Here is a 24,749-nt window from a genome sequence, read left to right as displayed (position 1 = left end):
GAGTTGGTGATGGACAGGGAAGCCTGGTGTGCGCCGTCCATGGGGGTCACAAAGAGTCGGACATGACTTAGCTACTGAACAATAACAAAGGTGTTGGCAGAGTGGGTGATAAGGAGGGGCCGTACACAGAGTTTGACATTCAGTAAACCCCATAAGTGAGCAGGGCAGCATGGAGGTTGGGGGAGGGGAACAGGAAGGGAGGAGAGGCCAGGTGTGAGAATGCCAGGTTGGCCCAAGGTTCCAGGTCATTCTCTCTGCCTCCTCTTTTCTTATAGAAAAGTTGCACAGATAGAATAAACATCTCTAGGCCATTACCATTATCTACCCTATTCTAGGCTCACTCACTCAAGTTATTGCATCTTAAAGCCAAACTCCCAGGCTGTCTCCCAAGCCATGAATTGGTCACTCTTCTGCTCAAAACTCACCCTTCTGAGCTGCCCACCAATTCCTTTATGATCTCTCATCCAAGTACTAACCAGGCCAAACTCTGCTTAGCTTCCAAGACCAGACGAGATCAGGTGTGTTTAGGATGGTATGGCCATAGACACTGATTCCTTTCTGATCTGGCCTGAGCCCACCCTGACTATTCTGTGTCTTATGCCATCCCCCCTGCAACCCTCCAGTCCAGCTCCTCCAACCCCAACAAAGCCCTCTTGTTTCCATCTGACTCTGAGCCCTGCAAGGAAATGGCCCAGCCCTCAGGCCTTAGTGACCTTTAACTCCTCCCTGGTGCCCAGCAAACAACAAATAAATGAATGTTATTAGCAGAAAGCCAGATGGAGCAGAGATGCTGACAGACTGGGAAAAGGTTGCACCGGGGTGTCACCTGGCTCATGGCAGTGAGCTGAGCCCCCTAGATGGCAAAGGAGGCCCTGAGGACAGACTTCAGCCAGCCTTATGCAGTCTGAGCTGCTCACCAAGAACGTGTGTCCAGTCCCTTCCCCTGCAAAGGGATGGGCCAGCCCACTCCTGGGTGGGAAGGAAGAGGAGGGTGGAGACAAGGTCAGTCTAGGCCCGTGGGGTTTGATCTGTTCCATACGCAGGACTGGGACTGGGTGAAAAGTAAACTCATTTAGTTTTCACTGTTCTAGGTTCCCTGAGACAATTCTGTAGGGAATCCTAGGCTGTCCCATATGACTCCAGAAACTTTTTCCTCTCCATCAGCAGCAAGAGGGTCTTCCCAGATGGCTCAGTGGGTAAAGAATTCACCTGCAATGCAGGAGACACAGAAGATGCAGGTTCGATCCCTGGTTTGGGAAGATCCTCTGGAGAAGGAAATGGCAATCCACTCCAGTATTCTTGCCTGGAAAATCTCATAGACAGAGAAGCCTGGCGGGTCACAGTCCATGGGGTTGCAAAGAGTCGTACATGACTGAGCAAATAAGCACAAGCATTTCACTGAAGAACGATGTCAAAGTACCAACCCTTTGCCTTCCCAGATGGTGGGAGGCCTGACCTGGGCCACTATGGCCCTAGGGAAATGGAAGAGCCTGGTTCTGGTGATGGCCAGGAGCACCCAACTCACTACCTGTTCTTCTAGAGGCATAGCTGCAGCTGGACACCTAGTGCTTGAGGCTTGGGAGGTGCAAGCCCGCCCCCCAGTGGTCACATGTCATAACCGCAGCCTAACAACCCATCAAGCCTCCAGGCCAAACCCAGCTGGAGCAGCGCTGGACAAGGTGCACCCTAGCAGCCTGGAGCACCTGGCTTTGGAGACCTCCTGTGCCAAGGTGAAAGGGAGGTACAAGTTCTACAAGAGCAAAAAAGCATGGAAGCGTCACAGACATGCATGCATACAAACAAACCTCTGCCTTTTATTCTGGTTTTGGAAATAAGGATACAGGTCAGTGAAGTCAAATAACCCACTCACAGCGGTTCAGCCTGTAAGCATCATTTGTGGGCCAAGTCACGTCCACACAGCGCTAGTATACCACCCCAATCAAATGAGACAATTGGCCTCTGCCCATCAGAGTGGCCCATGGAGCCTTAAAAATACCCGTTGGTGCCTCTGACCCAGACCTACTGGATCCAGATTCCTGGGCATAGGATGCGAATGTCTCCAGTGCCACTCTATACTGCCAGTTGGGCACCAGAGAACAGGATGGTCCTCTCCTGGAGGCCAGGGACATGCTTGATTCATGCCTGAATCTCACAGTACTGGCCCATAAAGGTACTTAATATTACTGGAGAAATGAAAGAATGAACCCATGAGTGGATCAATCAATGATTCTGAGGTCCCCTCCTGCTGTGACAGCCTATGTGACTCCTGCACACGATTAGCATGCTACACATTCACAGACATGCACATGCACACAGATACATACATGCACACACAGACACGCACATGCACACACATGGCAAAGGGAACCTGGCCTGCCACCCTCAGGCAGGTGCCAGACGGTGGCCTCAGCTACCCAGAGCTGCCTGCCCCTCCCAACCCCCTCACTGGCACGCACCTCCTTCTTCACTGGCCTGTATTTATTGTGCACCCACTGGGCGCGTGGCCCAGCCACGGACAGACACTTGTTGGCGACCCTCAAGTGCCAGCCCCACCTGGTGGAGTTGCAGGCCCCCGTGTTGGTTACAAGCACGAAGGGGAGGGCAGGGCGGCAGGAAGGCTGGAGAGGCCGTGCGTGCGTCAGCCAGCAGGCGGGTGGTGAGAGGCCCCTTTTGGCGGGCAGCCGGCTCTCACACTTGGCTGAACAGAGACAATGGTGGCTGCTTGGCGGCCCGGCCTCCTTCCCACAGGCAGAGCCTCGGGTCCTCGAGTGTCCGGAGAACAGCCCAGCTGGGATGCGGCCAAAGGGAGCACAAGGGGGCTTCCCAGGGAGGGTGGAAAGGGCCCCTGGGAGCAGGCTGGGGGAGGGAAGGGGTCCCTGAGTGAGTCCTGGAGCTTCCAGGGGAGGGGTTTGTGGGGAGGGAGCCAGGCCTTCACGGCCCCTCACAACCCTCCAGAGCCCCCAGGGGACACGGCATGCGTCACCACCTCTTACCCTTAGCCTCCCCAAACCTGGAGCACCTCCTTCCCTGCTCTGGGGAGGCAAACGCCCTTGTTACAGGGCTCTCCACTGAGCTCTGGGAACCCTCTCCCCTTACAGCCCTCGCTGACCACCGTTGGTTCCACTCTGATGATCAGCCATTGGCCATGGGAGGCAAGGCCTCTCTCATCTGCCCCCTATGTGTGCAGGATGTAGGGAAGACCAGACAAAGGCAGGGGGCCCCAGAGCCAGCCTCACTGAGCCCTTGAACTTGCCGAGTCTCTGGTCCTGCCCAGAAGGCTGTTCCCCGCAGTGGACAGGGCCCAGCTGGGGTCTCCCAGGACCTCTTCCAGCAAGTCACCTGATTTCCAGAGCAAGACCGCTCCCAGTGCTGCAGCTTCCCTAGCCTGTCTGTGCCAAGGTCTCTACTGCCCTGGTCTCTGTCCCTGAGGATGGGGGAGTCAGTCTGTCCTCTGACTCAAAGACAGAGAGCTGAGCAACTCCCCAGGTCCAGGAAAGGTGTCCTCTGTGGCTTCTGGAGGGATGGAGGGTGGAATGGGATGAACTGTGGGAGCTGAGTCAAGTCTTTGACCTCTGTCCTCTCTTGGGAGCAGCCGGGGTGGGGGCAACAGTATCAGGAGAACTCCAGTGTGGTGAGTGAGGGAAGGAACGGGGGACCACACTAGCGTATCCTTCCATGGGGAAGAGGCGGGGCCCCATCCTCAGTACGGACCCGCTGACATAAGGCTATTCCTAGGGTTTCATCCCAAATCCACCGCAGGCCCAGGCCGCGGGGGGTAGTTGGTGAGGTGACCCTGGCTTCACAGTTGATTGCGGTTCCGTTTGGGGATGATCTTCCGGTAGGTTCTGCGCTCTGAGATGTTGCGCTTGACCTTGGCCGTGGTGGGGGCCTCATCCTGGTGCAGCGACGGGCTGGAGTGGGACTTCTTCAGGCTGGGCTTGGGCTCCTGCAGGCCTCCAGCCTCCCTCCCCAGCTGCTGCTCCCACAGGTCCAGGTCTTCCGATGGGCAGTGTAGACGGGCCACAAGCAGCTGTAGGTAGGTCTCATAGCGGGTTTTCTGGAACACATATGGGTCCCACTGCCTCAGCACCACCCCAGTTCCAGGTCAGGAGGGGGCTGGGATCACACAGACAGCTCACACTGAATGATGCTACAGGGACAGAGACTTTAGAAAGAGGGCTGGGCCAACAGCTAGCATTCACTTGAACAGCGATCTCTGCAGATCCTGTCCTTCCCCAGGTGTCTTAGAGTTACACCCATCAGCCTGGTCCTGTTTGATACAGCCAACACTGCCTGGTGCTGTAACTAACATTTCTGGAGCACGTTACATCGCTGAGACACTAAAAGATCCATAAGCCACTAGGCTAGAGATCTGTGCAGCACTGCACACAAACAGCATACATCTGTACGCAGCCCTCATTGAGTCTGAATAGCATTTTAACAACTGGCATCTGGAAAGCATGGCGCTAACTACCCTCATCTGCTTAACACTCCTCAGGCCCCCGTAACTAGCATCCTTCAGAAACAGTTCCCAGTTTACTCAGTGCTGTCCCACCCTCCAGCCCACTGGGTCCTCATCCACGCCCTGGGAGGCTGGGTGGGAGTCATTGCTGTGCTTTATTTATAAAGAGGGAGGGTCAGTGTTAGTTGATCAGTCGTGTCTGACTCTGCGACCCCATGGACTGTAGCCCGCCAGGCTCCTCTGTCCATAGGATTCTTCAGGCAAGAATACTGGAGTGGGCTGTCATTTCTTTCTCTAGGGGATCTTTCTGCCCCAGGAACTGAACCCAGGTTCTCCTGCATTGCTGGCAGGTTCTTTACCATCTGAGCCACCAGGTAAGCCCACCAGGGAGGGTCAAGGCCTTGCTAAAGGTCCCAGCAAAAGGTTGGTCAGTGGTGGGGAATGGCTGGAGTGCTGCAGGCAGGGCTGGATCCTATCAGCCACCCCTGGGACCTCGGGGAAGTGGCATGCTCACGGCTATGGATGCAGCCAACGCCCCAAGAGGAAGAGCTAGAAAGGGAGGGAGAGGATAGTGCAAGGCTAGTGGACACAGACAGGAGGTGACGCTGACGCTTGCTCCCCTCTCCCCTCCGTGCCCCGTATGGCCTCTGCCCTCCTCTCTCGTCAACTGCCCTACACCCCCCTCCTGCTGAATTTGGATGCAGGATTGGGGGTGGGGTGAGGAAAATATTTCAGCATCAGAGAGCTAACAAAGATCATTCCTTAGTTACGGCCATAAATGAGGCATGGATGTGATCAGGTCTCATGAAAGTATATCAGGTGTGGACAAGTTTAATCTCTCTGTGCCTCAGTTTCCTCATCTGTAAACTGAGGATTAGTGTCCTTACCCCAGAGTAGCTGGATGACTAAATAAGACAATCCATGCAACAAGCTTCAGAAATACTGCCTACTATAATAGTATTAGATAGGTATGAGGGGAAATATATATTCTGTTAAAATATAGTTTTTCCAAGACTTCCCTGGTGGTCCAGTGGTTAAGACTCAGCACTCCCAATGCAGGGGGCATGGGTTAGATCCCTGGTCAGGAACTAAGCTCCCACGTGCCAAAAGGTGTGGCCAAGAAAATTATATACATATATATATATATATATATGTACACACACATATACATATATACATACACACACACACATATATATAGTACATTTATATATATATATAATATAATAATTGGGCCTCCCAGGTGGCTCAGATGGTAAAGAATCTTCCTGCAAAGCAAGGGACCTGGGCTTGAGATCTGGGTTGGCAAGATCCCCTGGACAGGGGAATGGCAACCCACTCTAGTATTCTTGCCTGAGAATCTCATGGACAAGGGAGCCTGGATGGGGGCCAAACTGAGCAACACACATACACACGAGTGTTACCAGACAAGCAGCTGCTGTGTTCCAAGGACAAGAGGTGAAGTGGCCTGAGAGCACACAGACACACACACTTGTGCAGGCGTGTGCACACATTCGTGTATGTAGACCATTCATACAGGGCTGGAGTTCTCACACAAGCCCTCCCCCGCCCCACTGCCCTGAGCGGCTGGGAGCCAAGGCTGCAGGGACAGCCACGGCCATGAGAGGGCGGCAGAGGGTCCAGGCGGAGGGTGAGACAGCGACCTCACCTCGTACTCCAGGTACTCCTTCCGCAAGCGGTAGTCTTCCAGCTCGCGGCTGCGGCCTCGCCGCTCGGGTAAGTTCCTCTGCAGATCCAGCAGGTCGTCAGAGGCAGCGTCCAAGCAATTCTCGTGGGATCGATGCTGCTCCTCCTGGGAGCGGGAGGCGGTGCGGGGAGCTGTTTCAAGCCCTCCCTCTCTGTCCCCACCATCCCAAGACCTCCCCTCTCTGTTCCTGAGCCCAGGAGTACAGCTCCATCCTGACCCAGGGGCCCAGATGTTCAGCCCAGCCCCCGTCCCCCACTTCTCCTAGGCCAGGTGCACAGCCTCTCATCTCCCTTCTAGTCCTCCAGGGTGTATCCCACCACCACATCCCGCCCCTCCTTCAGGCTCAGGTCTTACCAGGGAGCCCTGGGTTGGGCCCACGGGCAGGATGGGACGGACGAATTTGCGCTGGGAGCCCACCGCGGCAGGGAAAGGCGGAGCTGAGTGCGTGGCAGCGGCTAGATTGATGCGCGCGATCCAGGAAGTCATCTCCTGGGCAGTGCTGTGTACAGAGAGAGCGGTCTGTCCCTTGGACCACAGCGTGCTAGCCTATCACCGCCCTCCAGCCTCTGGTGGTCAGCACAGGCACCCGGCTACAAAAGCCAGAAGTCCTGCCACTAGCTGAGGTGGTTGACCCCTGCTGGTGGTTTTTCTCACCCAACAGAGGCAAATTTGGGAAGGCAATAAGAGTTTATGTTTAGTTACTCAGTCGTGTCCAACTCTGGGACCCCAAGGGCTGTAACCCGCCAGGCTCCTCTGTTCATGAGACTCTCCAGACAAGAATACTGGAGTGGGTTGCCATGCCCTTCTCCAGGAGATCTTCCTGATCCAGGGATCGAACCCAAGTCTCCTGCATTGGCAGGTGGGTCCTTTACCACTGAGCCACCAGGGAAGCCCAATAGAGTTTATATCAAATGCCAAAAAATGATCAAGTGTTCGTGGCTTCCTGGAATCCTCTGTTTGGAACTGAAAGGCTTAGTCCAACTTTCAAGGAAGAGGCGGTCCCAGGGGTGAAATGGGCTTAGGGCGGGGGAGGGAAGCTGGAAGTTCCCTGCTCTCCACACTTCATGTGTATCTGGGACCCACCAGTGACGCATCTCAGGTCACGCCTGCACCTCCCTCCAGCGTGGGGCCAGCACCCGTCAGAGGATGAGAGGTTTACAGGAGGAAAGCTGGGGCCTTGCTATCGCCCATCCCCACCCCTGACTTACGGTGCCTGGAAGAGGTAGAGGCGCCAGTCGGCCGTGCGCAGCTGGAAGACATGTGGCTTCTTGGTGTAGTGGGTGGCGGGGGTGGCCAGTGAGTGGTGCACCCCCACCGGCTCATCCACCATCTGCCCCACCAAACTCTCCCCATCAAGGGCGTGGTCCTCTCCCTGCCACAGGGCAACAGGGGCTCAGAAAAGAGGTTTCCATCAGCTGCCCACCCTCCTACACTGCCCATCAGGGGTGCAGACACCCTCCCTACCTTCAGGAAGTAGAGGACCATCCCTCGAAGTAAGGTGTGGAGCATCTTCCAGCCGCGCTTACCCCATGGCGCTACCCGGGAAGCAGAACACAAAGGTGGGTGATGATTCCCCCCCCACCACATCCAGACCCTCAGGTGCACACCATCTCACCACCTCCAGTCCCTCCCCAGGGTGCACAGAAACACACAGAAACACACCAACACAACAAAACACAGAAGATCACAAGCAGGCAGTACTGTGTCTCACACACACGGGCGATCACGCTTAGACACCAAAACAGAGCTGCTCACGAACAGTAACACAAGTAGGTGCTCATCCAGTCCAGCCCCCTCAAACACACGCACCCACAAGCACAGCTCTTCTGGGGCCTCTTTCTAGTCCCATCCAGAGAGACACAGGGGCTCAGAAGCTAGGGCTGAAGGCCTGCGTCCCCATGGTCACCTCCTGGCCTTGCTCATGTGGCTTCTCACAACCAAATGCCAGTCCCCTAGCTGGTCACCACAGCCCCATCCACCTGGGATCCCAGTCCTGCTCTGGTCATGTGGCTCCCTGCTCCAGAGCCCTCAACGGCCTGCAGGATGAAGCCCAGTGCACCCTGCGCCGTCTTTTCTCTCACACCCCACCCTGTGCTCTTTGCCTGGTGGGGCTCTCTCTGCAAATAACCAGACCCTCTTTTCCTCCAAGGTTCAGCTCAGAGACCATCATGTCCCAGAAACCTTAACTATCCTGTCTCCCACATTCTACCCCCAAACAAAAACAGAAGCCCTCCTCCACACCCCATACCCGATCGAGACCTCCCTGCATCATGCAGCTAGCTCTTCTATTTATCCCAGACGCTGCCTTGTTTGTCTAATTCCCACCTTAGCACAGAGGCCCAGGGGGCAGGGGATCCCTAGGTTTGTCTTGTCTCTGCATCACCTCCCCCACCCCCACTTACAGTCACTACTGAGGAAGGACCATGGGCTGCCCATCCTCCACCCATGCCATCTCTCTGCACACCCACACACACATCGGCTCAGGACATCGTGTTCCTGGGCAGGGCGCTTTGCACACACTGGTCGACAGATGCACGACAGCAGGCAGACACTCACTCTTCTTGCCATCCGCATCCTGGTGCATCTTCCGGGCCAGGAAGCCCTGCTTGTAGGTGGGCACCGTGGGATCCTGGGCCAGCTGGAGGAAAGGGTTGCTCATCTTGCCAGCTGGGGGAGACGGCTGGGCCTTCTCAGGCCTGGCTGCGTCTTCTTCATCCCTGGGCATCAAAGAATCAGGCTGGGGCTGCTTAAATGGGCAGAGGCCACCAGGAGGCACCCCTGCCTCAGGACCCCACCCTCTCTCTTGCTGGGCAGCCACACCTCAGGACCCCCTAAAAGAAGCCCTCCTTCAAGGTCAGCCCATCAGTTCCTATCATCCCTATGCCCTCATGGCCTCTGGCTCCTCCAGGTGTTACATGCCCCCCTGCACCCTCTCTGAGACCAGCCTGATGCCCTGCCTCTGACTCCACCCATGCAGAGGGGAGCACTGTCCGGGACCCTGAACTCTCCCACTCAGCTAGGCGGGAAGAGGGCAGGCAGGAGAGAGGGTGGGGAGGGAAGATGGGTCTCACTTACACGGCCCACTCGAGCTTCTCACTTCGGATAGACCAGTAGAGGGCCTGGAACAGAAACACACAGCTGGACCGGAGAGCCTCAGGCCAGGGGGCCCATACTCTGCCAGAGGTAGGACGGGCATGCTGCCATGTCCATCCCAGTATTGCTGCCCTTCTGCCCTGGGCAGCAAGCAACCCATGGATCCATGCAAGCAGGCAACAATTTATCAGGCATTTGCCATGTGCCAGGCACTGCGCTGGGGGCTGGAGACACAAGGGTGAACAAACCAATCCTTGAGCTTTTCTTTGTTTGTGCTCACTGTGACCAACTCTTTGTGACTCCATGGACTCCAGCCCGCTGTGTGTGTGTGCTTAGTCGCTCAGTCGGGTCCAACTCTTTGCGACCCGATGGACTGTAGCCCACCAGGCTCCTCTGTCCATGGGGATTCTCCAAGCAATACTGGAGTGGGTTACTATGCCCTTCTCCAGGGCACCTTCCCAACCCAGGGATCAAACCCAGGTCTCCCGCATTGCAGGCAGATTCTTTACTGTCTGAGTCATCAGAGAAGCCCATAGCCTGCCAAGCTCCTCTGTCCGTAAGATTTGCCAGGCAACAATACTAGAGCAGGTAGCCATTTCCTCTCCAGGAGAGCTTCCCAACCCAACGATTAAACCCAGGTCTCCTGCATTGCAGGTGAATTCTTTACCATCTGAGCCACTAGGGAAGCCCTTTCCTTGAACTTAGTGAGGCCTGAACTAGTTCCCTGAAGGGGAAATGAATCACCCACATACCATCCTGCCCAGAGGGATGTGAGGCAGAAGGAATGCCTCACTGCAGAGCAGTCAGAATTTGGTGAGTGAGTGAATAAACGAGATGCCATGACTTTGAAATGATATGACCGAGAGTGCGCATGTCCACGGGGCTGGCTGGCTGGCTTCTGGAGCTCTGGCCACACCTAGCGGTGGTGCCACGCAGATAGTAAGTGTTCAGTTAATGTTCGCTGAATAGACAGGAGAATAAATGCTGTGATTGCTTATGAAAGCAGCCTGTGTGCAGGACTAAGCACTTGAACACCTTAATTTCATCGTGGTAACAACCCTGCAAAATGGTCACTCACCCTGGGAGAATTTGCCTCGGCCAAAGTGTAAGCTGCCCAAGGCTAGAATGCAAACCCTGCAACCTCTGGCTCCTGAATCGTAGCTCCAGACTTTCCCCACGTGAAGCTTTACACCAAGGACCAAAAACCAGTGCTTCTCAGACTTCACAGGCCTAAGAGTCACCCAGAGGCATAACGGAACAATGTAGGGACCCAGCCCGAGATTTGATTCAGTGGATCCAGGCCAGGGGGATGTGAATTCACACAAGCTGATACATTTCAAGGGGACACTGATGCCGCAGGCTGGGCAGTATCACTTTTAGTTCCCTTCAGTAAAGAAGGCCTGTTCTAGGATTTCCCTGGCAGTCCAGTGGTTAAGACTCCATGCTCCCATTGCAGGGGGGACAGGTTCGATTCCTGGTCAGGGAACTAGATCTCACATGCCACAACTAGAAGATCTTGCTTATTGGTGACAAAGATCCAGGACAGTCGAATAAATAAATAAGGAATTATGTTTTTAAAAAGGCGTGTTGTCTGAAGGATGTCTTGGCAGAGCCAGGCCCGAGCTCATGTTCCCCTTGGGACAGTGAGCTGAGGCTCCAGGCCCCACATGGACCCCGTGCCGTACCTTGAGCAGTTCTTTGGGGAAGTTCCCGCCGTCCCGCAGGCCATTCAGGTTGGTTATGAATTCCTGGCAGCTCATGCTCTTCCCAATGTTCTGTGGCCAGAACATGTGGAGAGGGGGGCAGCTGGCACACATGTCCCACTCCAGCAGCACGACCCCCGGCTGGCCACCCCGAACCTCCCCTGGGTCCCCAGGGCCCTCCCCAACCCCATCCTGGGCCTTGGTCGTGGCTCCCCTCTCCCAAGATCCCCACAGGCTCTCACCTGTCCATGCAGGTCCGTGTTAAGGAGCATGATGGCGCAGGTCAAGGTGTGCACGCAATCTGCCTCCGCAGAGAGAAAAGGCCGTTGGAACTGGGACTCCTGCATTGCCTCTGCCCACCCTGGGTGGGGGGACCTCCCCAATGCTTCTGGGCCCCCATGAGTACACTCCCACCAGTCACCACCCAGTGAACCGGCCCCTCCCTACCTACTGAGGAGAAAAGCCCGGGGTTGCAGTGATGGAAGCGCTTGGAGAACTGGTAGAGGATCCGCTCTCGTTCCTGGGTCTCCCCACTGAGCACCAGGGCCTGGAGGAAGCCCCTGGAAGGAGGGCCCGAGTCCAGGCAGAGCCCGGCAGCCTGAGCTCGGGGCCAGCCAGAATCCAGCCTCTGCTGGTGGTGCTTCCCCCACCCCCCCGCCGCGCTGGCCATCCCTCCTCCCCAGAGAAGGCCCCCAGGTGTTACCGGAGTGCACGGTCCAGGCTCTGGCCTCCGAACTGGAAGAAGGACAGGTACGCCTCAGCCACGGCCCTGCTGAAGTCATTGCTGCAGAAGGAAAGTGGGGATGAAGCCTGGGTGGGGACTGGCGGGCCTCCTGGGGCCTGACAGGGGCTGGGGGTGTGATCAAAGGAAAGGCACAGCCAGGGTGGACCCTGGGGCCCGAGAGGGCACTGGCAGCCCCTGGGACCCCATCGGCGCTGAGTGGGAGGGACATGGGGTTGGGGTAGGGGAGGCAGGTGGCCAGGTCTGGCAGCTCTAGGCAGGGACTGAGGGTGGTCCAATGTGACTAAGGGTCTGGGCACAGCAAGGGTCTGGGGGTGAAGGGGAGAGAGGTGCAGCAGACAGGGCAGGAGTGAAGGCATGAGATGTCAGCGGTGGGGGGACACGGGCAGCAAGGATGGCCCATCAGTGGTCCTTCCCATCCTGACTAGACATCCAGCCTTACTTGAGTTCAAAACCCCTTACTTCTTCCTCAGGTAGGCAGCCACTTCAGACTTCCGGAAGCCCTCCAGGTGATAGAGGCGAGAGGCCAAGTTCCAGGCCACCTTGTCAGTCCTGACGCCATTCGCCAGCTTGTCTCCAGCCGGGGGCCTCTGGCCTTCCTCTGGGGGTTGCACTTGGGGCATAGGGCTCCCAGGAAGCCTGTGAAAGTCCATCAGTGTCCTCAGGCTCCCATTTGGGATGGAGACAAAGGGCTTCTGGGTCAGGTGTCCTTGAGGTCAGTTGGGGCAGTAGGGGGCAGTAGTGCTCAGAGTCCATGCCCAGAGCTTAGGGCAGGAGCTGGGGTTACCTTCTACCCCCAGGGAAGAGTCTGGGTCACAGCCCGCCTGACCTGACCTGGGCACCAGGAGGGCCCAGTGCGGGCAGTATCCACACCAAGCCAGCAGGGGCTGGAGCTGAGCTTGGTGCCAGCACATTCTCAGGTAAACCGCAGGGATGCACTGAGCCTAATTCCCCTTGGTGGCAGGTGCAGCCCTCTGAAGACCCTGGTGGCACTGAATCCATCCCAAGGAGGGGTGGGATTACCTCCCCAAACCCCAGCAGCCATCTGTGTCCCTCACCTCTCCTGCCCTCCCCATCATGCCTCCTTGCCCTCCTTCCCTACCCCCAGCTCCAAACTCTACTCCTAGATCTGCAGGCAAGGATGGTGCAAGGATGAGGTGAGAACCAGAAACTAGACTGGCTTTAGGGATGGTGATAGCTGGGGTTGCCATAGACGTGGTTTCCAACCCTTGCCCTCCTATACCAGCTTCCCTGTCATATAGAAGGGTCTCACTGCAGGGGCTTGGATGGGGACCTACAAAGGTGAACAGGCCTAGGAGACCCTCGGGCAGGCTTAGGGAACACTCAGAACCTCAGAAGTCACCAAGACCAATCTCCATCTGACTCCTGCCTTGTCCCTGCAACACTGCAACCAAGTAGTGGGGTATCCTCGTTATTATCATCCAGGTTGCTTCCCAGGTGGCTCAGTGGTAAAAAGTCTGCCTGCCAATGCAGGAGACACAGCCTTGATCCCTGGGTCGGGAAGATCCCCTGGAGGAGGAAATGGCAACCCACTCCAGTATTCTTGCCTGGAAAATCCCATGGACAAGGGGAACCTGGGCGGGCTGCAGTCTATGGGGTCACAAAGATTCAGACACGACTAAGCGACTGAGCACATGCGAGCACGCATCATCCAGGTTACCATAGTTAGGGAGTTGTACAGAGAAGCAAAACTTATCACAACACAAAAGTGTTCACCAATGGACTATCCACTTATAAAATTCGGCTGGGCTTAGTAGTCCTCTCCATGTAACACAAATGTATGTCTCTGCCCCCATCTGGGTCAGTGACTTTGCTGGTAACTTCTCCCTACTTCCTGAGGCTCATCTGCATCCAACAAGGTAAACATAATGGAAATCAACTGAAAAGTGACATTACAAATCTTGCCGAAGAAACATAGGATGTTATGAAGTCCACGAAAGTAATACTGGAAGATTCCAGGGGTCACTTGGGACGCCAGAGACAAGTACAGGAACAGGAAGGGTTATTCCGATGAACAACTGAGGAGGAGGAAGTAAAAATAATGATATGCTTGTCACATGTAAAGGGAACTACTTGGGGGACTTCCTGAGAGGTCCATTGGTTAAGACTTCACACTTCCAATGCAGAGGGCACAGGTTCAATCCCTGCTCAGGGAACTAGATCACACACGCCTTATGGTACGGCCAAAAAAATGTAGAGAGAACTACTTGGATAATCAGCTGACGAAGCCCTCAAATACTTTTACCAACATGACCAAGTCAATTAGTGTTGTTACTAAAATAACATCTAGATAGGGAGGCACTTTGAGGGGAAAAAACCCCACAAGGCAAATATAATCTGTTATGGAACTGTATACTTTAAATGGATGGATTGTATGATACGTGAATTATATCTCAATAAAGCTGTTCTTAATCTTCCCAACCCAGGGGTTGAACCTGGGTCTCCTGCACTGCAGGCAGATTCTTGACCATCTGAGCCACCAGGGAAGCCCAAAATAAAGTAATAAATAGACCTTTATTACCTCACTATGAAAGTTAAAGATGAATGAATGACATCTCACTGAGCCAGCAAATTAGGCTAGGAAAATTAACTTCCTATATTGTATTAAATATAAGATTAAATAAATTTATTTCTGTAATATTTAGTGTGGTTTACCAAGAAAAGCATCAGTTAAACCTTTTTCATTATCTACTATGAAAGTATGGCTCGCATTTTAGGTAGATTTACTTTTATTTGGGGCTGAATCAAGGTTAATTTCTGGCACAATCAATGCTCTCTTTTCAGATACTGAGAGACTCTTCTGATTACTCTGAACATCTCCAGAGACCATGTATATTTCCAGCAGTGGAATAAAGATGCTTCTTTGGTTTCTGATACTGCCTGAGGTTCACCATCACTCAATGACATTAAGATCGGAGTGGAGTTAACCTTCCAGTTAGTGTAACACCTTCCAGTTAGTGTAACACTTAAACCATCACTGGTGTTCCCTGATCTCTTTCACCTGACCTCAATTTGGCCAACAAAATCCCTTTTCCATGGAGAGATCCTAGAGGCTGACAGGCTTCACGCAGTATCCTTGGGGCAGGAGGACATTTAGGTGGATTTCCAGGTGGCCTATTCCTACCTCGGCTCACAGTTCTGAGGTCATTCAATCCTGCCATGGACCCCAAGATCCACCATTCCTTTGGTACCAATCAAACCTTCCCCTGCTACTCTGTGAGGGAGAGAGATCTAAGTCAGCACTCTGAGCCTCCCAATCACACCTTCAAATTCATAGTAGCATGTAATCCCCATACCACTAGCTCCGACCTTCTCTCTTCCCAGACCTGCCTAGCATGACTCCCATTTTTCGCACACATGGTCCTGGCCAGGTTCACTGCACAAGCCCCTGGTCATCTCCTGTGGTCTGGTCATGGACATGTCTTCCTGGCTGTCCCATGGCACATGCGAGTCCTGCCCTATGTGTATGACCGCCCGCTCTTTGGTTTCTTGTGCTTCCAAACCCTCCAGTCTATAATCCCAGCTTATATACATTCTATGCTAGGTCCCAGTGTGCGTTTCTCATGTCACCTCACACAAGTCAGAATGGCTATCATCAAAAAGTCTACAAACAATACATGCTGGAGAGAACATGGAGAAAAAGGAACCCTCCAACACTGTTGGTGGGGGTGTAAATTGGCACAGCCACTATGGAGAACAGTACGGAGTTTTCTTAAAAACCTAAATATAGAGCTACCATATGATCCATGAACCCCAGTCCTAGGCATACATTTAGAGAAGCCGTAATTCGAAAAGATCTATGCACCCCAATGTTCACTGCAGCACTAGGCACAATAGCCAGGACATGGAAGCAACCTGAATGTCCACTGATGAACGGATAAAAAAGATGTGGTATACACATATATACACCTACACACAATGGAATATTACTCAGCCATACAAAAGAATAAAATAAGCCATTTGCAGCAACATGGATGGACCTAGAGATTATCATACTAAGTGAAGTCAGACAACTATTGTATGCTACGACTTCTATATGAAGTCTAAAAAAAAAAAATATACAAATGAATTTACTCATAAAACAGAAATGGAAAAAAACTTATGGTTACCAAATGGGAAAGAGGGGTAAGAATAAATGAGGAGTTTGGAATTAACATATACACACTAATATATATAAAACAGACAACCAGTAAGGACCTACTGCAATAGCACAGGGAACTATTCTTAGTATTTTGTAATAAGCTATAAGGGAAAAGAATCAGAGTGGGTATTCTTAAATGCCTACATAATTAGGAAGCAGAGGGCGGTCAGAATGACACTTACGTTTTTGCAGAAGTCAGGCAAGCGTCAGGCTGGCTGGCTCCGGCCTCCGCAGTCCTGGCGGGGCTTAACTTTACTTCCTTCCCTTGGGTTGGGGCCTCTCCTGCCTCCCCTTTTTCCAGGGAACCTGGCTCTGCCCCATCTGTCTCCAGGAATGAAGGGCTTGGAGCATCTAGTGTCCACTCGGGAAGAACACTGCCTGGGGGGTGGCCCTGCAGCCGCAGGCTGCCTTCCCGGGAGGAGACGGGGCTGGGCAGGGAGTCGAGGCCTCTGACCCCAGACTCAGGGCTGCTCGGCTCTGGCGAAGAGGCTGGGCTCCCCCAGGGGTGGCCAGGGGTCACGGTGCAGGGAGCAGACTCCTGGACACACTCTGTATCCTTGTCACCTGAGAAAGAGCATGGAATGAAGCTGGCATGGGGTGAGGGCAGGCTGCGGGCCAAGGGGCCTGGCAGAGCCAGGGAACAGCCTGGGCTGTCATCGCTAGCAGGTCCCCCCTCCCCTACCCCCCCGGGCTCCTCCCTGAAACTGCACATTCTGTCCCCGGTCATGGGGCAGTGACCTCCCACACATGGGGCAGCAGGCAGAGAACTCCAGCCCCAAGGCAACCAGGGGTTCAAGGTTGCTAAACCATGAAGATCCAGGAATCCAAAAGGCTGGGTCTTTTGTTGTTGTTGTTCAGTCGCTAAGTCATGTCTGACTCCTTGCGTCCCCATGGACTGCAGCACGCCAGGCTTCCCTGTCCTTCACCATCTCCTGGAGCTTGCTCAGACTCATGTCCATTGAGTTGGTGATGCTATTCAACCATCTCATCCTCTGTCATCCCCTTCTCCTCCTACCTTCAATCTTTCCCAGCTTCAGGATCTTTTGCACATTTCATCATTTACTCTATGAGATGGTATTTTACTTAATTTATTAAAAAAAATTTTATTCTTCATTTACTCTATGAGCATTTTTTTTTAAATTTTAGTCTTAATTTACTCCAAGAGATGGGTATTTCATTATTTATTTTTTTTAATTTACTTTTAATTGAAATATATGGGGGTGGCAGGGGATGAGATGGTTAGATAAGCATCACTGACTCAGTGGACATGAATGTGAGCAAACCCCAGGAGACAGTGAAGGACAGGGAAGCCTGGCGTGCTGCAGTTCATGGGATCGCAAAGAGTCGGACACAACTTGGCGACTGAACAATTGCTTTACAATGTTGTGTTGGTTTCTGCCGTACAACAACGTGAATCAGCTGTAGGTATATATATGTCCCCTCCCTCTTGAAACTCCCTCCCACTCCCCACCCTATCCTGTCCCTCTAGTTGTCACAGAGCACTGGGTTGAGCTCCCTGTGTTATACAGCAACTTCCCATTAGCAGAGATGGGTATTTTAAAACCCATTGTATTGATGAGGTTACAGAGGCAGATACAGGGTTTAACCCCAAGGCTGTCTGGTTCTAATACAATACAAGGGGACCCCTTAATGACACCCCTGGGATCCAAGAATGATCTTTGTCCCCACTCCCGATCAAGACCCCAACCACTTGATTTCCCAGACCCCACACTGGATCTCACCTCTGTCCTGGGAGCTAAGAGGCCCTGGGGGCCAGGAAGGAATGACCTTGGTTGGCCAGCCCTGGGTGCTGGGCCCAACCTGTTGAGAAAGATAGAGGTACATCCATGAAGCCTGGAGACACTGAGAGATGTAGGGGGCAGTGCAGGAAGGGGAAGAGGGGGAGGGAAGCAGGACTATAAGTTTACAGGGCCCTCCCTTCCAGCTGTCCTCCCCTATCCCAGACCACACTCCCCGATCTGGGCCTCAGATCAGTTATGGGCACCCTGGATGGGACCCACATCCTAGGTGGGCTGGTGCTGGGCCCCAGAAATCACAGGGCTCACGTTCCCTCTTTACAGATGGAAAAGGTGAGGCCTAGAGAGGGGAAGTGACTTGCCCAAGGTTGCACTGGATGTGTGGCGGTGCTGCTGTTATATTCCACATGTTCTGTCTCCCAGCTCAGTGTTTTGTCCACACAGGATGCTGTGGGCAAGGCAGGGTCAAGGCTGTCTCTCAGAGAACTCTTAGGGAAGAAAAAGAGGAGAGATTTGCCCCAGGGAAACTGCTTCCAGGGCCTTTCCCACATCCCTCTGGCCTCAGGGCCTCATCCATGCTCACTGATTTCTAGTCATCTCTGCTCTGTCTGCTTAGAATGGGCCCTGCTTCCCATGGTCCTGCTCAAGAAGAGGCTGTGTTGGAGGGAAGGTCAACAGCCCCCAGACACTGGGCTGGGCTCTGTCATCCCAGATAAGAGCAAACTGCCAGCTCCCAGGACAGAGCTCCCAGGCTTCCCTCTGAGGACCTCAGGGGCCCTGGAGCAACTAGGTCCTAGAACACATGTCTCAAAACAGAGCCACTAGGTCCTAGAACACATGTCTCAAAACAGAGCCACTAGGTCCTAGAACACATGTCTCAAAACAGAGCCACTAGGTCCTAGAACACATGTCTCAAAACAGAGCCACTAGGTCCTAGAACACGTCTCAAAACAGAGCCACAACTGTCCCTACTCCACCCCAGCCTGTGGGTGGAGGGGCCTTGCCAGTGTTCACAGTTCCTCAGATCTTGGGGTCAGAGCTCTTCCCCATTGTTCTCTGGGATCACAGAGATTAGAATGTTACAGCCTGGCTCTGCCATCTTGAGTCTCCTTATCTCTTAAGCAGAGGCCTCCCTGGGGGAAAAAAGTGCTCACATAACTTGTCCCCATAACTTGTGCTAGTTGATATCAAGGACCTCTGCCATTGTCCTGGGGGCCTGAGCTGGTGAAACTGAATTCGATGAAAGATGCTAAAAGTAATAAAATGCTGCAATCTCTCCCAAACAGAGAGGACTCTTAAAGGAGACATCTCCCCACAGGGAGAAGAGGTCACCCCTGCAGGTTGACCCCTGCTCTGTTACAGTTGGGACCTTCTTCAAGGTGGGAGGCCAGAGTCTAAAGACTGGCCTGGAACATGCTGCAACGGGAGGAGCTATTTGTTCTCTAAATGTGTCCAGACGCAGCGCCTTAGAGCTGGTGAGATGGAGACATTTGTGCCTTAATAAATGTCATCTGCTTAACAACTGAGCATTGTCGTCGTGCTCAGATGATATCACGGCTCCTGTAAAATTCCCTCTACTTCTGAAGGCCACCCTGGGCCTGCCTTTCTGCTCTGTTGCTCACCAAAAGGAAGAGAGTTCTGGGCCCAGTGATGGCAGAGGAAGGTCCTTCCTTCTGTCCATGTCCCCAAGCACAGCCCAAGGGTGGGTTCTCAGGGCTCAGTTTACCTCGGTCTCCTCCTGGCTGGAAGGTGTTGCGGGAGCCCCCTCGGGGGTGTCCACCACGGCCCAGGAGAAAGAGTGTGGCCTGTAGGTGGGCACAGGGAATGGAGGGGTGGTGTGCCCGCTGGACTCTGCTGTGCTCTCCCCCAGATCCGGCTCACCGCCCAGCTCCCAGGGCACTCTGCCTCCTGGGGGTGGAGGCTCCAGGGTCTGTGGGCTCTGGGACCCAGTCCTCACATCTACATAGGAGTCCGAGAAGTCCCAGGAAAAGTGCGTTTCAGATGCACTGGTGTCCGAGCGAGGGCTCTCCAGGAAGAGCGGGTTGTCAAAGAAGATGCTCTCCTCCTCGGCACTCCACTCGGGAGACAAGTCCAGCGTGCCCTCCCTTGGCCATGCTGGCTTCTGGGGCTCCCCTTCTGGCCCGCTGCTATCATCCTCAGAGGCCTCATCTGCATCCGGGGGTGGGCTGGGGAGGAGGCCCAAGTTCCGGGGGCCAACTGGGCTGGAGGGAAAAGTGGGGAGGTCGGCAGGGGCCGTGGGAATGCAGCATCTCAACTCAGCTCTGAGCCCTTCTGTCTTCTCCAGCTCCTCCTCCAGGTCTAGCACGCACATCTGGGCCTGCAGGATCCCCGCCCAGAATACCACCTGCGTGGACGTGCTCTGGCTCTGCCCTGGGCTCCCCAGAGGCTGGTTGTCCCTGGGAGACCCGGGGGAGGTAGTTTTCTGTCCTGCCTGTTCCTGGGAAGAGCCGCTCCCCAGGTGCATGGGCTCTGGGCTGGAGCCCTGGGGACAAACGTCGGGCCTCACAGCATCAGGAGGGACAGAGGCCCACGTCTGCTCCCCGTGAGGTTCGAGAGGCTCAGGGTGGCCACAGGTCTCCCCTAGGTGGGCTTCCGAGTGGGGTTGCAGGTTGTCTCCCAAACAGATGTCGAGGATTTCCACGGGTCTGGGGTGGCCACAGAGTCCGTCGTCGCCCATTATCCAATGAGTGTAAGCTGCGTTAGAGCCTTCAGGAACTTCCGCCTTCACAAGCCCATTGTGTGGATTAGAGGGAGCGCTGGCCAGAGGGGCGACCGGGACCCCACATGTACCCTGGAAGTACCCAAAACAAACTCAGGTTAGCACTGGGCTGTCAGCCCCTGGAAGCACACAAGTGGCAAGTTACATATGGTTTTGAGTGCCTGCCACATCTACAGCCCAGGCCAAGGGCCACTGCCCTCGACACGGAGGCAGGGGTGAGGAGTATACCATACGTGCTGTCTGACCCATGATCGCAACTGCCTGTACCCATGGGGGCACCTGCCCCAAAGACACTCAGCTGTTGGCTGAAGGTGGCTCCCATGGCTGAGCTGAAAAAGATAAACTGAGCACAGCAGAACCTTCTTTGGGGTACCTGGATTGGAGAATGTTGAGGCTGACAATGTTGGTAGCAAGAACAAAAGTCACAAATGTCTCAAATTAGCAGGAAAGCAGAGGCAAACCAAAAAAAAAAAAAAAAAAAAGACATGGAAACCAATGTATGTGGGAACCAAACAGTCAAGGACTAGAGGTGAAAGGAATGAAACAGACTCAAGAGAGAAGCAGGCAGCCAGGGAAGAAAGGCCATGGCCAGTCTTGTTTCCACTTCCCGAGGCTCCAGCATTCGGGGCCTGCATCCTTGCAACAAGGAACTGGCCAATTCTCAGTTACAGCCATGCAGTCTGGCCTAGGTGGAACCAGGAAGAGGAGCACCAGCTAAGCTCAGCCTGGGCTCCTGCAGGGAGGCGGAGTGGGCTTCAGCCCACAGGGAAGACACAGGCTGCATGGGGAGGAGACCACTGCCTTCTTGGTGACTTGGGGGGGTGTGGGTGGAGAAAGCTGGGGATGTCCAGCCATGTTCCCCTGGGGCTCCACCACATCTGTTCAGAGCTGCTCAGTGCATCAGCCACACTGGCACTCTGGGCGGGGCCTAATGGGATGCAGCCGAGGATTTTCACAGGGAATTTTCTAGAAGATATATCTCCATCCCCTGTGTGTGGACTCCAGGTTACACAGCTTTTGGGAGTGGCTCTATTGCTTCAGCGGAGAAGGCGATGGCAGCCCACTCCAGTACTGCCTGCAGCTCAGGAGACCCTGGTGGACTGCAGTCCAAGGGGTCGCGAAGAGTCGGACACGACTGAGCGACTTCACTTTCACTTTTCACTTTCGTGCTTTGGAGAAGGAAATGGCAACCCACTCCAGTGTTCTTGCCTGGAGAATCCCAGGGATGGGGGAGCCTGGTGGGCTGCCATCTATGGGGTTGCACAGAGTCGGACACAACTGAAGCGACTTAGCAGCAGCTACTGCTTCAGAACAACTGTCCTGTTCTGAACCTGTGGACACTGTGAAACTCGTAACTGGACCCGTTTCCCTCCCAGTACTGGCCCTCAGGAAGTGTAGGTTAAATCTGCAGGCCCTATGCACCCATTTCCAGGATTAAATGCACCCCAGGGGACTTTCCTGGTGGTCCAATGGCTAAGACTCCATGCTCCCAATGCAGGGGGCCTGGGTTCAATGCCTGGTCAGGGAACCATATCCCACTTGCTGCACCTAAGAGTTCACAAGCTGCAACTAAAGCTCCCACTTGCTGCAACTATTTCTTGGTGCAGTCAAATAAATAAAAATAGAACAATAAATGCAGCCCAGACCACACCACATCTTTCATTTTCCCTTTGCCTTACTTTCCTCACTCATATATGTCTACTTGGAGGACTGTGTATACATTAAGCTGGTTTTCGAAATATCTGGGGGGAGCAAAGGCACAAATAAACACACACATATCCCTGCTCCTGACTTGCAACCATGTGTGATTTCCCAGTACCCACTGTCCACCTACTTCACGGTCCACCAGAAGACACTCAATAAGGGGGAAGTTTCAGAGACAGGGAACCAAGGCTGGGTGGGGTCCTATTGTTTAAGGTCACCAAGACAGCACAACTGGGTACTGTTCCTTCTTTCAGGAGGTGCCAGAGAAAAACGAGACAGGACCAGCGTGAATTTCAGTTTCTTATTCCCCTTGACAGCATCCTCCAAAAAGTCTCTCAAAACCAGAATCCTTTTCTGGGTTTTTACTTCTCCCTCTGTCCCAACCCTCACATCCCTCACTGTGAGCACAGCAAGAATCTGTAATTGCCGATCTGTGGCCTCAGGACTCTGAAGCTTTAGGCCCCAGGAAGGGCCGATTTACCACTGAGTTCTCAGCTGGCCTCCCCAGTAGACTGGAACTTCCCAAGAGCTGAGGCCACTTCTTACTTTCAGTCTTGTATTTGATGCTCTGAATCCAATCAATTTGAAATCTGCTCTTCCTATGGGTCTCCAACTCTTTTAGCTCAGCCTCAGTCATCATCTGGGACTTTCCTGGTGGCTCAGATGATAAAGAATCTGCCTGCAGTTCAGGAGACCCACGTTTGATTCCTGGGTAGGGAAGATCCCCTGGAGAAGGGAATGGTGACCCACTCCAGTATTCTTCCCTGGAGAATCTTATGGACAGAAGAGCCTGGCGGGTTACAGCTCATAGGGTCACAAAGAGTCAGACATGACTAAGCGATTAACACTTTCACTTTCAGTCATCATTTGAGCATCTTCCTCTCCACCCCATACCTTCCCCAGGTTAAAGGCTGAGGACTCATACGGTTCACTCTTAAGTCCTCGGCTGGCCTCAGGGGCAATCCCTGGCTACCTTGCTCCCCACAAGCAGCTGTCCATTTTCAACTCTTCCCCTCTCTGGGTGAGAGCCCTGTTATGATCCTATCTCCAAGGGAGAGAGAACAAGTGAGGTCAGGACCCACCATCTATATTTGGGCAACCCCTCTGGAGCCAACACCCCTCCCCAGGCCTTCCTGGATAAGGACCAAGTATAAATAGAGGTCAGACACCGCCCCCCTGCAATGCACACACACACACTCTGCAGGCTTCTCAAGAAAACAGCCCTTGAGACTGTTAGTTGCTCAGTCATGTCTGACTCTCTGCAACCCCATGGCTCCATGGACTGTAGCCCACTAGGCCCTTCTATCCATGGAATTCTCCAGGCAAGAATATTGGAGTGGATAGCCATTCCCTTCTCCAGGGGATCTTCCTGACCCAGGGATCGAACCTGGGTCTCCTGCATTGCAGGGAAATTCTTTACTGTCTGAGCCACCAGGGAAACAACCCTTACGGTATGGGAAACTCAGGCAATAGCTCCATTTATGAGATAGAGAGCAGAGGTGCAGGGAAGCACCTCCATCACAGACACCTGAACTTGGGGCACCCCTAGCTCCCTTCCCAGACCCCTTGACCATCCCTCCCTGTCAAGACCTGGTCTGTTTGTGTCCAGCAGGCTCCCCTCCTGAGATGCCCCCTCTCCAGTCCTCACTCCTCCACACATTCTATCTGACGTGTTTGTCTTCCTTAGGAGCGCATCCCTGTGGGTACCACAGCATTCTGCCTAAATGACTTCAACTCCTCTCCTCTTGTTAGTGAATTGCTTGACAGCCACGTTCAAATGACAATAACGGGAATGGGAAATTATGGGCAGGGGGTCAGAGGAAAGTATGCCCTGCAATTTTTAATAAGACAGGAGTTCCACATGTCCCTCTTTGCCAAAGTGCTCAGTCACTCAGTTGTATCCTACTCTTTGCAAGCCTGTGGACTGTAACCCACCAGGCTCCTCTGTCCATGGCATTTCCCAGGCAAGAATACTGGAATGGGTTACCATTTCCTACTCCAGGAGATCTTCCTGACCCAAGGATCGAACTTGCATCTTGGTGTCTCTTGCATTTGCAGGTGGATTCTTTATCACTGAGCCACCAGGGAAGCCCTTATAAATAAACTTGTATATGAAGCAAAGAAGACATACACGTAAATGTTAATGACCATACTAGACATAAATGAGGATTGGCTTGGCCTTCCCAGAAGAAATGGGGTCTTCCTCCATGGATTCAAAGGGAAAGAAAAATCAGAGAAGTTGTAGCAGCTTTCCAGAGACCAAAGGGAACAGATTGCTGGGGCCTGAGGGGACGGAAGGGCCTGAAGGAGGTGGGGTGGGGTCTGGGGGAAGACAGACAGATCCAGCACATGGTGAGGAAAGAGGTATGCCTGCACACCACCCCCTTCTCTCTCGTATTTCAGAGCATTTACTCCATTGTGTAATTTCTAGCGTGTCAACCCACCTGGTTCTCACTTGCCTCCCCTCCCCAGAAGGAGGTTCTTTGTGTTTTTTGCTATCACTATCTCCTACAGAAATGCTACCCCTAATCACTTTAGTGACCGACTGTGTGAGCCTCTTGATGAAAGTGAAAGAGGAGAGGGAAAAGTTGGCTTAAAACTCAACATTCAGAAAACTAAGATCATGGCATCTGGTCCCATCACTTCATGGCAAATAGATGGGGAAACAGTGGAAAAAG

The 24,749-nt window shown here is 53.6% G+C and overlaps 1 protein-coding gene across 7 annotated transcripts in view; it reads right to left on the bottom strand.

The window, feature by feature from the left end:
* Positions 1–2,462: 2,462 nt before the first annotated feature.
* Positions 2,463–24,749, bottom strand: part of PSD4 (pleckstrin and Sec7 domain containing 4) — a 44,404-nt gene continuing 22,117 nt past the window's right edge. For all 7 annotated transcript variants that reach the window (XM_044925973.2, XM_044925975.2, XM_044925974.2 and 4 more), the window contains 16 exons: positions 19,354–20,439; positions 17,990–18,115; positions 17,613–17,691; positions 16,053–16,434; positions 12,171–12,347; positions 11,670–11,750; positions 11,414–11,526; positions 11,209–11,267; positions 10,949–11,038; positions 9,246–9,289; positions 8,727–8,887; positions 7,635–7,705; positions 7,379–7,542; positions 6,525–6,669; positions 6,132–6,275; positions 2,463–4,057 (listed from right to left, as the gene is read on the bottom strand). In XM_044925973.2, the coding sequence (XP_044781908.2) occupies positions 3,800–4,057; positions 6,132–6,275; positions 6,525–6,669; positions 7,379–7,542; positions 7,635–7,705; positions 8,727–8,887; positions 9,246–9,289; positions 10,949–11,038; positions 11,209–11,267; positions 11,414–11,526; positions 11,670–11,750; positions 12,171–12,347; positions 16,053–16,434; positions 17,613–17,691; positions 17,990–18,115; positions 19,354–20,439 (3,180 nt within the window). In that variant the 3' untranslated portion in view covers positions 2,463–3,799. The remainder of the gene's footprint in view (positions 4,058–6,131; positions 6,276–6,524; positions 6,670–7,378; positions 7,543–7,634; positions 7,706–8,726; positions 8,888–9,245; positions 9,290–10,948; positions 11,039–11,208; positions 11,268–11,413; positions 11,527–11,669; positions 11,751–12,170; positions 12,348–16,052; positions 16,435–17,612; positions 17,692–17,989; positions 18,116–19,353; positions 20,440–24,749) is intronic.

Source organism: Bubalus bubalis, chromosome 12 (genome assembly GCF_019923935.1).
Source record: "Bubalus bubalis isolate 160015118507 breed Murrah chromosome 12, NDDB_SH_1, whole genome shotgun sequence".
NCBI classification, from domain to species: Eukaryota; Metazoa; Chordata; class Mammalia; order Artiodactyla; family Bovidae; genus Bubalus; species Bubalus bubalis.
The sequence above is the reverse complement of the archived record's forward strand: the minus strand, read 5'-3'. Positions and strand labels throughout refer to the sequence as shown.